General features: G+C 43.1%; 1 protein-coding gene across 1 annotated transcript in view; it reads left to right on the top strand.

The window, feature by feature from the left end:
• Window positions 1–11,014, top strand: part of CACNA2D4 (calcium voltage-gated channel auxiliary subunit alpha2delta 4) — a 208,277-nt gene extending 197,263 nt beyond the window's left edge. Inside the window, 3 exon segments of the mRNA XM_070754863.1 lie at window positions 4,968–5,023; window positions 8,895–8,915; window positions 10,892–11,014. Coding sequence (XP_070610964.1) covers window positions 4,968–5,023; window positions 8,895–8,915; window positions 10,892–11,013 — 199 coding nt within the window. The 3' untranslated portion in view covers window position 11,014.
• The last annotated feature ends 1,160 nt before the right edge of the window (window positions 11,015–12,174 follow it).

The following is a 12,174-nucleotide window of genomic DNA, read 5'->3' as shown; positions in this document are numbered from 1 at the left end:
ACTTGACTGGTGTACTATAGGGTTCCTGCTTGGGCAGGGGGTTGAACTCGATGGCCTTCATGGTCCCTTTCAACTCTAACAATAGATAGATAGATAGATAGATAGATAGATAGATAGATAGATAGATAGATAGATAGATAGATAGATAGATAGATAAAACAAACAAACTCAAGACCCAGAGATCAGATCTGGCCAATGAGGTACTTAGATCTGGCCCGCAGAGCCATCCTGGAAACAGCGGACCGGCCCGTGGTGCTTCTGTCAGCGAAATGGGGTCCCAAACTCATTCGTGAGTTTCAAATTCTTTCGCTACCAGTTCGCTATTGTAAGCGCCAGTGCGGTGCTTCTGCACATGTGCAGAAGCTTCTACACATGCGCAGAGACATCCAGATGGGCAGGCAGAGCCTCCTGCCACTGCCGCTACCAGTTCACCCAATCCTGAGTGAACCAGTAGCAACCACCACTGCCTGAGCTCCATTTTTGGCTGTCACGGTGTTGTGATTCAGCCTGAGGCTCCTCAGGGACCGGCTGGATCTCTGCCAGATCCATGCCCAGAGGAGGAGGACAGTGAACAGGAGGTGGAGGACCAGGCAGACGGGGGAGAGGAACGTCAGGAAGAGTAGGAGGGAGAGCAGCCTGAGACCCCCGGGGGGGCTCTCCCCAGCTAGTAGCCTGGATTCATTGGATGAAGACGCACAGGCTATAATAGACTTGAGGCAGCGACAAGCAGCTCAAAGACGGGGCCAATTAGAAAGGTATTTCCATCCCTGAATTGGCAATAGCTGGGTTTGGGTGTGGTTCTCCTCAGCAGGGTTGAAAAGGCAGGCCCGCCCTTACAGTCTTGTGGAGAGTTATCAATTGGGAGTCCTGTGACCTTGCTTCGATTCTCGGCATCTCTGATCTTGGCTTGTGGCCTAGAAGTCTGGAAGACTTGGGGGAGGCATGGGTTTTATTATCTCCAGCGTTGTTTTTGCCAGCAAGAATCCTGTTTTATTGCCTGGCCTTCGTGAAACCTCTGTGAAGCTTCATAGTGTTCCTGTCTGTAAGAACAGTTTTTGTTACCTGTGTTTGCTTTGAATTATATAAACTGCCTTTGCTTTTTACCAGTGTGTCTGGATACTCTTTTTGGTTGGTGTTGGCGTCTGGGGGGACCCAGACAGAACACACGGCCTCCTGCAACTCTCTGCCAGTGAAAACAGAGCTTAGAAGGGCCGTGTGATGAGAACAGGAGTCTGTTTTTACTGGCAGGATGCTTGGGCTACCACAGAAATGATGTTGAGCTGGCCAAAATAATGTTGAGACAGGATGATAGTTAAATACAGCTGGATCCAGGCAAGGCTTCTTGAGGAGAGGGTACCTGAGTGTCACCTTTTAGGGAGCCAGAAAGGACCCCTCCCTCAACGAAGCATTGACATTCTCCTGGACCCAGCTCCGTGTCATCTCGCTGCTGGCCGAAACATCATCTTTCGGCTGTGGCAAGGAGGGCGTTTGCCCAGGTTCGCCTGGTGCACCAGTTGCGGCCCTATTTGGATAGGGAGTCATTGCTCACAGTCACTCATGCCCTCATCACCTCGAGGTTCGATTACTGCAACACTCTCTACATGGGGCTACCTTTGAAAATGTTCGAAAACTTCAGATCGTGCAGAATGTGGCCGTGAGAGCCATCGTGGGGCTTCCTAGATTTGCCCACGTTTCTGCAACACTCTGCGGCCTGCACTGGCTGCCGATCGGTTTCTGGTCACAATTCAAAGTGTTGGTAATGACCTTTAAAGCCCTACATGGCATTGGGCCAGAATACATCCGGAACCGCCTTCTACCGCATGAATCCCAGCAGCCGATAAGGTCCCACAGAGTGGGCCTTCTCCGGGTCCCGTCGCCTTCTCTGTGGCGGAATCAACTCCCCCCAGAGATTAGAACGGCCCCCACCCTCCTTGTCTTTCACAAATTACTCAAGACCCACCTTTGTCGCCAGGCATGGGGGAGTTAGGATATTCCTTCCCCTAGGCCATTACAAGTTATGTATGGTATGTTTGTGTGTATGTTTGGTTTTTATAATAAGGGTTTTTAGTTGTTTTATTAAATTGGATTGTTACATGTTGTTTTTTATCATTGTTGTTAGCCACCCTGAGTCTGCGGAGAGGGGCGGCATACAAATCCAATAAATAAATAAATAATAAAATAAATAAACAGATGGCAGAACTAACAGCTCCCATGGCCTTGTCCATTTCATCAGATGTTATCAGGTCAAACTCCTCCCACACACAACAGGCTCCTGTCACCTCGACTGAGTCGTTGTCAGCCGACACTACATTCCAATTGGAGTCAAGGTCCGTCCGGATCTGAACGATTTTATCTGCGGAAAAACTTATTAAAGTCCTCAGCACTACCCTGCAATGGCTCATCAACTCCCCCCCCCTGATTAAGGAGGGAGCGAGTCGCCCTAAACAGAGCGGCTGGGCGGGATTCCGCAGATGCAATCAGGGCGATATTATACGCGCATCTTTTGACACCGCTATTCTAAAGTGATCTGTATGAATGAAGATACATTTGAAAAAGAGGTCATTCTATTACTGAGCAAGTGTATTAAGGTCATTTCCTCCTGCCATTTTATCAATGGGAGACCAGGGGTTTTTAGTAATAGAGATTTGCTAATAATAAAGACATCTGGGTCAGCATCATTCAATGATGCAGTGGGTCTCGGATGAAATGGTTGCATCCAGATGCCTCTGAGCATGGAACCAGATTCCAAGATACTAGTAGAGATTAATTTGTCAACCATACTCAACAGCTGTTGCTGTATATCACATACCAGTGATTAACTATGATCGAACAGATGGCTTTCAAGGTGACTGAGAAAATTTCCCTCCCAGCTCCTAAGAGCACAGTGTTAATGACAGCCTTGCCACTGGAATTGCTACTAATTTTTATGAGAATAAAGACACAATTACTCCATCAAAAAAGTAAGGAAGGAGGATTTTAAATGCCTGGTTCAGGCAAGAAATAAATGTACAAGGGTCTCCCAGAAAGTAATGCACCACATTTCTTTTCCTTCAACAATTATTTATTGAACATAATTGTTGTGGTTGGCTCTGGCCCAGGGAATAGGGAGGTGGATGCAGGGGAAACTTCAACATGTCACAGGCCTGTGTTATTGCCGACAGGATCAGTTCAGAGTTTAGTTTCCTTGCATGAGGAAGAAGGTGGGAGTGACTCGGCAGAGGGGGGCTTGGCACACAGCCTAGGCAGTCAATCTCCCTTATCTTCCATTGGTTCAGAGGATGATGTTTTGGACCCACGCAAGCGCAGAATTATGCGTAGAAGAGACCAAGTAAGAACATATTACAGGAAATAAGTGAGGCCACCTGTGTTTGAGTGGGGCTCCAGTAATTAGGGCTGCTGCTATAAATAGCAGCATGTGGGTTTGGCCGTTGTGGAAGAATATCTGATCGCAGTTCGTCAGGAATCTGGTGTTGCTGGACTTTGTCGCTTTTTCACACCTTTGAAACCAAAGCAGAGCAACGTGTGTGTGTGTCTCTCACTTCGTTGGAAGAAGAAGGGGTGTGAAGTTTCTTCACAGCTGCTAGCTAAGTACTTAATGACTGCTTAAAGGAAATTGTACAGACTACCCAGTTGTTTTGGGACAAGTGCTCTTTGCAATACAAAAAGAGTGCTTAGTTTATTTTGAATTTTGTGATAAAGAACATTGTTTTGAATTTTCAAACGTGTGTGTGTGTCTGAAATTTGTACCCTTGAATTTTCGGGAGGCTCCTATCAGAGAGCTCGGCAGAACAATAATGAAACTTACACAAAAGAAAGAATGATGTTTCTTCTACACTCCCTATTTTTCCTCTTAATCTCCGGCCCGTTCTATGGCCTTCCTCCAGCGAGACACAAGGGCCTGTATGCTCTGTCGGTACCACTCCTTGTTCTGGTCACAAAGCCATTTCTGCACTATGCGATTCACCTCTTTAACCTCATCCTCTGGTGCCCAGCGACTAACCATACTTCTGTCGACTGCAGATTCTCCATAAACTGCACACAAACGTTTGTGAATGTTCCCAACAGCTTCTTTCTCCGCAGTGAGAAATTCAATGACGACACGCTGCTTGTAACGTACATCACTTACAGACAACATTTCAAAACACTGCTGCAGCTACGCTATCTGTCTGAAGAAATGCAAAATTTACACACGCACTCTTGACAGTTTAAATAATGTACAGTGTTCCCTCGATTTTTGCGGGGGATGCGTTCCGAGACCGCCCGTGAAAGTCGAATTTCCACGAAGTAGAGATGCGGACGTAAATACACTATTTTTGGCTATGAACAGTATCACAAGCCTTCCCTTAACACTTTAAACCCCTAAATTACAATTTCCCATTCCCTTAACAACCATTTAGATTATTACTCACCATGTTTATTTAATAAAGTTTATTTTTTTTAAAATGTTTTTTAAAGGCAGACAAAAGTTTGGCAATGACACATGACGTCATCGGGCGGGAAAAACCGTGGTATAGGGGGGGAAACCGCAAAGTATTTTTTAATTAATATTTTTGAAAACCCGTGGTATAGACGTTCGGCGAAGTTCGAACCCGCGAAAATCGAGGGAGCACTGTATATCTAAAGTTTCGCATTCGTACCATTACTGTAGGCTGAGAAAAAAAAATGTGGTGCATAGTCCTTGCATTTTAGAGGCCGTTCCATTTTATGTATGGTTTGTTTGGGGTGTATGACTGTTTTTATATTAAGAGTTTTAACTGTTTTTTAATCATTGGATTTGTACTGTGCTTTGCTGTTGTGAGACGCTCCAAGTCTTAGGAGAGGGGCGGCATACAAATCTAATTAATAATAATAATAATAATGATGATGATGTTGTTGTTATTATTATTATTATAAGTTCCTGTCTGTTTTACTATGCCTCTGTCCCTTTGGGCTGACATAAACAACTTTATATTTTTCTTTTTTGGCAGATTTCTTTTGGAATTTAACATTTTTAGTTTCTGGCACACGGATAATTTGGCTGATGGTGAGTATGCAGGATTACCAAAAATACATTGTATACAACGACGCTTGGATGAAAAAGTTTTAACTAATACTGCAATTTAGCACAGTCAGTGCTAAGAATATTACATTTGGATTCCATTCATCTCATTTTGACCTCAGCATTAATTTGGTAAGGATTAAATTGATTCTGTGGTACTTTTGATGCATAGTCTGTAATAGGTGTCACAGGAGATAGGTAGTGTTCTGTCTGGGTGCCCCCAGACTTCAACACCAACTGGAAAAAGCAGCCAGACACGCTGGTAAAAGCAAAAGCACTTTATAGTTTGAAAAATAAACACAGAGAAAAACCTGTTCTTCCCAACAGGCAGGCTATGAGACTTCACAGCAGAGTCCTGATGGCCAGACAATACAGCAGACTTCTTGCTGGCACACCCACCACTGTAGAGAATAAGACCCACACCTTTTCCCCCCAAGGTTTCAGTATTCAAAGTCACAAACCAGAATTCCAAGACGCCAAAGATCACAGCCAGGTCCCAGGACTCCCAAAGATAATACTCCACAAGCCAGGAAGGGTGGGTCTGCCTTTTCAGCCTTTCCAGAGAGCACCACACCCAAACCCAGCTGTTGCCTCTTTAGTGCTGAAAGTACCTGGCTAATTGTCCCCTTCGTTGTGTTGCTCTTCTCTGCCGGAGATCGATTATTGCTTGTGCATTTTCATCTAAGGAATCCAGGCTGCTTGCTGGGGAGAGCTCCCTCTCGGGGGACTCTGGCTGTCCTCCCTCTCCCTCAGCCTGAGATTCCTCCTCCCCGTCTGCCTGAACCTCCTGTTCCTCATCCTCCCCCTCTGAGCAGGAAGCCGGCAGAGGATCAGCCGTTCCCTGAGGGGCCTCAGACGGAATCACAACAGGTAGAAGACCATTGAAAATGGTCAATGAAACTGTTCATTCATTCCAATTTGCTCAGGTATCTTATGGTAGTTGCAACACATGAGAACATATCAGTAGTGGACAATCCTAGATGACAAGTACACTAACACAAGATCTTTGGCCTATATTAACTGGAAGAATTTCTCATGGTTCGTAGATTTTTAACATTATCAAAATGATTAACTTTTTTTTTCTTTTTAAAGAATAAAGTTCCAGTCTTGTTGATTATAGATTGTACATAATAACAAAGCAATCAGAAAAAGAGGGAGAGAGAGAGTAATTTCTTAAAATATATCCTGAATTTTCAAAGTGTTATTAATGTTAAGTACATTACAGGACAGTTTCACAGTAACAATTTCCAAAAAAGGAACTATATCACATGCTGGATCATAAATGTATACATCCCCCCCAAATCTTGACAATTGTCACATTAACCATATAAATTGTGCTTATGATAGTTATATAGAAAGAGAGTGAGACAGACAGGCAGAGAGAACACACATATAATTTACATATTTATTTTCCCATAAATAAATAAATAAATTGATACCAGTTCAAAAGCAAAAGTTAATATTTGGCAATAAATCAGTATAATAATGAGGTCAGTGTTTATGTTAACTTTTCATAATTGGTCATGGCAAGAGTGATGGAACAATCTTCATTTTAGTAGTTTTTAAAATCTAAACAAGGTTAGATCAAAGGAGGCTGACAATGCTAAGAAATACTGTGTAAAATTTATTCTTTATAAAATTTTTTAAAAAGATTCCAATTCCCAGCATGGAGATGTTGTAGTACTCCGATGTAAAGTAAGGAGTATGATGCCCAAACTTATTGGTAGCCTCACATTGCAATGAACAAGGACATACATTCAATTTCACAGCTACTAAGATTGTTGTCTGAGCAAGGACAAAGATAGGAAATGATTGAAGCTGGGAAACTGGCACCTCAAACAGGATTATCACCAGATTATCAAGACTTGGCACCAGAAGGAAACAACAACCAATGAACAAAAGCATACATTCTGGTAGAGAGAGGTTCCCTGAGGACGGGCTCCATCACAAGTCCAAAAGCTCAGAAGACTAAATACTCTGATCCTAGGGACTGACCCAGATTGATTCCTGTAAGGCTGCGAAAGCTTGAATTTCCAAGAGAATAATTTCCCACAGAATGGGTGATTGACAGCAGAAAGACCTGTTGTCTAGGAATGACTCAGGGAGAGAAGTCCCTCAACAGAACCTTTCTGAATGGACACCAGTAGCAGGTTGCACCCAGTACCGGTGGGATCCACAATCCATTCGTGGAAATGGAGATGCGCACGCATCTCCGTGACCTTGACCTGGGTATGTGCACCCCCGCATGAGATTTGGCTTCTACGAATCCGAGGATGCTCTCGTGCATGAGATTTGGCCCATTTTCAGCGGTTTTTTGCTTCTATGCATGCATGGAAGTAAAAATATTGGCGGAAATCGCTGAAATCTCGCTCACATGCAAGATTTCGCTTCTGGCGCATGTGCAGAAGTCAGGTTTCATGCCAACATGCGCATGCGCACCCGGTAGCGCCGGTGAAGAGGGATCCCCGCCTGGTGGACATCTCCACTTTTTGCAAAGCAATCCTGTATGTATCCCAGTACCCATGTAGAGCTTTATAACATAATGACACATACAGAGGTACCCCTACTTACGAACTTAATTCGTTCCACGACCAGGTTCATAAGTAAAAAAGTTTGTAAGAAGAAACACTTTTTCCCATAGGAATCAATGTGAAAGCAAATAATGCGTGCGATTGGGGAAACCACAGGGTGAGTGAAGGCCCAATTTCTTCCAGGAGATTCCTAGAGAGGCCCCACAGAGGCTTCTCCCTGCTTTTTCCGGCCCTGTTTCCTCCCAGGAGATTCCTAGAGAGGCCCCCACGGAGGCTTCTCCCTGCGTTTTCTGGCCCTGTTTCTTCCCAGGAGATTCCTAGAGAAGCCCCACAGAGGCTTCTCACTGCCTTTTCTGGCCCTATTTCCTCCCAGGAGATTCCTAGAGAGGCCCCACAGAGGCTTCTCCCTGCTTTTTCCGGCCCTGTTTCCTCCCAGGAGATTCCTAGAGAGGCCCCACAGAGGCTTCTCCCTGCCTTTTCTGGTTACAGTTTCGGAGGCTCGGGTTTGTAAGTGGGAAATGATCAGTGATGGGTTCCTATGGTCAGGATTTGGAGCTCCACCCCAGAGCACCCAATTTGCACTGAAAGATGCTGAAACAAAATGCATAAGAGCCGGGGTGGCACAGCAGGTAGAGTGCTGTACTGCAGGCCACTGAAGCTGACTGTAGATCTGAAGGTCAGCGGTTCAAATCTCATCACCGGCTCAAGGTTAACTCAGCCTTCCATCCTTTCGAGGTGGGTAAAGTGAGGACTCAGATTGTGGGGGCAATATGCTGGCTTTGTTAAAAAGTGCTATTGCTAACATGTTGTAAGCCGCCCTGAGTCTAAGGAGAAGGACGGAATAAAAATTGAATAAATAAATAAATAAATAAATAAATAAATAAATAAATAAATAAATAAATAAATAAATAAATAAATAAATAAGCAATGGCCATGGTATGGTAGTAAAAAATTTGGTAGCCCATCACTGGAAATGATTCTTGAGAAGAGGCAAAAAAATCTTGAACACCCGGTTCTTATGTAGAAAAGTTCATACGTAGAGGCGTTTGTAGGTAGAGGTGCCACTTTACTTTGAATTGGGCCCAGAAACCTACTTTGAAGTGCTGGTCATCACCTTTAAAACCTTTATAGCACAGCATTGGGATACCTCATGTAGGATAATGGTGACCTTGTATAGCTTTAACCACCATACCATCATATCATTTCTTTCTTTTTTTCATTTTCCATCCTTTCATGTTTCTTCACAATAATGTTGTGCCATCATCTTGTGGACATGTCATAATGGACTCATTCTCATCATTTCTTACGCCATGTGAACAATACAGCCAAATCCGTTTTTCATCATGGTAAGTAGTGTTGTCATCCAAAGACAGCTTTTGTCTTCTGAATCAGAAGAAGACGACTTGCATGAGATTTAACAACAAAGTTCATAATATCACAATTTATGCATATTCTTAATTAAGTCTTTCAAGATGAAACCGGAATAGAACTTTCTACCTGATTATCAGGCCACAATTCAGTGGAAGACAAATATATTTTATAATGTTTCTTCCTTGCCCAGTTTGATAGCTACATAACTGTTCTGCCAGCGTGTTTCAACCGCCCGTAATTACAGGGTAATTAGTCCAGGAAGACACACACCACACAATAAAAGGAAAACCCAAAAGTTTTATAAACAAAAAAACAGAAACAACTCCCTTTTTAAATGTCAAAGGGATTTTCTGGTACACACAAGGCACAGGTTAAATGTAATTCAATTGCTCACCCAATAACTGGGAAATTGAGTCCAATTCTAAAGTCCAGAGAGTTCACACACAATCTTGAACAGCACAAAAACCACGATCTTGATGAAACAATGAATCAGATAAACTGCCACAAGGCTAAATCAGCACGCTGTTCTTTTTATCTGTAGCACTAATTACAGCAGCCCCACTCAACCACAGGTGGCCTCATTTTCTCTTGTAATAATCCTTCAGCTGTTGTCTCCTATGCATCACTCTACGCATGCGTGGATGTGTCATTAATTCTTGTTCAGAATCCAAGGATGATACAGATGATTGATCTCCTCCTGGGCTGTCTGCCAAACTCCCCTCTTCCCTGTCACTCATGCTTCCTTGGTCAGAGGAGGCTTCGTCAGCAGATTCCATCGGGAGTAAAACAGGCCTGCAGCATGTGGACGTTTCCCCCACATCCACCTGCACATTCCTTGGGGCAGGAGCTGGGCCAGAGCTAACCACAACACATAACTATACATCAGTAGTGGATTGCTACTATAACGGTAAAGGACACCACACCGGTAGCAAAAACATTGCTCTTCAACTGAGGCTGACCCAAGTCCTGTTGGATCAGTGATTCTATTTCCCTCCTGGCAATCAGGTTATGCATTAACTGGACCATCTCTTTTATCTGACCAACTCACATCCCGCCTCATGCTATCCCATTGACCTCCGTTGGTTGACATCGCATGGAGCTAAGAGATTACCGGCTTCTTGGTTAGATCAGTCTGTAATGAAACATTGCCCTTGAGTGGAAAGGAATTCCTTTTGAAAGCAAGAATAAAAATCGCTTATCCTTCTCTGGACAAACGTGGGGAGTTTTCATTGCAAATGGGCAAGTTAGATTAAATGTCACCCCTCTTTGTCATTCTAGAAGTAGAAATTTGGTATGGGGGGATGTTGCTTTGTTGAGTTTATTACTGAAATTATTTTTAGTAAGAATACGCGCGAGGACATGGCATTCTAGCTTTATTGCCCTTTGCTGCTTTTTGGTTATTTGAATTAAAAGTTCCCACCGTCATGCTGGTCCCAGCTTCGAATAAGCTTAATGAGTCACTTGGCATTTCTCTCTTGCAATCTCCGTTGTATTAGATAGATTTGTCTAAACCATGTTGGTTTCATTTATTTCAGTAAGGTGTATGCCAAAGTCTGGCCAGATGCATTGAGCCTTGCATGATTTACTGCACCAATTTGTTTAAGTCAATTTGACTCATTTTTTTAGAGATGCAATTGTCCCTTTAAGCCAAGAACAGACTTTGTGGAGCGTTATAAAAGTCTTTTCCTGCCGTTTCTCTTCTCCCTTTTAGCAGAGTTGGACAGCCATTCTCAAAATTTCTAACTGGGCCAGAAAATTTTAGCACAGGATTTAACTGTACCCATATCTAGAGTGAAAGGACATTTAACATTATAAATTCAAGACCTCCTCAATCATTGGCTCAGCAGCGCCATCTGGTGGCCATAGATGTCCATGCGTTTTGTTTCTCCACATTTTTCACTCGTTGTGCCTGATTTTCTCCCTCTGACTCTTTTAATTTTTCCCATTCCAGCTCACAGACATAGGAAACACGATGCACTGCAGCCCTGTGACACTGAATATCCTGTGTTTGTGTATGAGCCTGCTGTCAAAGAGGCCAACGGACTCATTGAGTGTGGAGCCTGTCAGAAGTAAGAGAATGGTCTTTATTTGTGCTTCTCAAGGGCAACCGAGAATTCTTCCCCTTTTCCTCCCATGCACACACGTTGCTTGTTATTTCCAGCACTAAAAGAGCAAAATAATAAATCCTGGTTAAGATCCCGACTGTTGCCTCCTACGTGTACCTGGCACTTAAGTTCCGCTACGGAAGTCATCCCCCTGTCCTACCCTCATTAGATGAGCAGCACCTGGAGACAGGTATTATTTTGAACATTCTCCCTCTGCAGATCAGAATGGCCTCAACCCTGCTGGACTTTTCATAAGTCCTTTGAGACCGAGCTTTGTGCCTGGAAGTAGAACCCCAGGTTTGTGCAGGGACCCAGTTAGTGGTTAATTTCATTTAATTGTTTTTATATTTTAATTTTTTTTTTTTTTGCTGTCCAGGGTAAGATAGGTAGCCATGCAGCTTAGGTATTAGGAAGGGAGGGAGGGAGATTAGATAGATAGATAGATAGATAGATAGATAGATAGATAGATAGATGATTGATGATTGATGATTGATGAATAGAGATAGATGATAGATAGATAGATAGATAGATAGATAGATAGATAGATAGATAGATAGATAGATAGATAGATAGATGATAGATAGATAGATAGATAGATAGATAGAGATAGATAGATAGATAGATGATAGATAGATGATTGATGATTGATGAATAGATATAGATGATAGATAGATAGATAGATAGATGATTGATGATTGATGAATAGAGATAGATAGATAGATAGATAGATAGATAGATAGATGATTGATGAATAGATATAGATGATAGATAGACAGATAGACAGACAGACAGACAGACAGATAGATGGATGGATGGATGGATGATAAATTAAGTGTTTGTTAAGGAACTGTGGTTTTTAAGGACCATAGTCATTATTTGCTATGAGTACGGGTGGGTTCCACTTATCTTTCGCTACCAGAGTGCATCACAATATCCCATTGCGTGAGTCTACTTTGTGCATGCGCAGAGGAACATTTCAAGCTGAAACACAACTGAGAAGTCATCCAAACCAGGAAAAAAGTGCCAATTCTACTTCCGTGCATGTGCACCGGTAGAAAAAAAGATGGCGGCACTGGAGCCATCACTCCTAAATTGCATCATCAGCGGGCTGCTACCGGAGCGCCCGCAG

The sequence above is a fragment of the Erythrolamprus reginae genome, chromosome 6 (genome assembly GCF_031021105.1).
Source record: "Erythrolamprus reginae isolate rEryReg1 chromosome 6, rEryReg1.hap1, whole genome shotgun sequence".
Taxonomy (NCBI): domain Eukaryota; kingdom Metazoa; phylum Chordata; class Lepidosauria; order Squamata; family Dipsadidae; genus Erythrolamprus; species Erythrolamprus reginae.
Note: the sequence above shows the minus strand (reverse complement) of the source record. Positions and strands in the feature narration are given on the sequence as shown.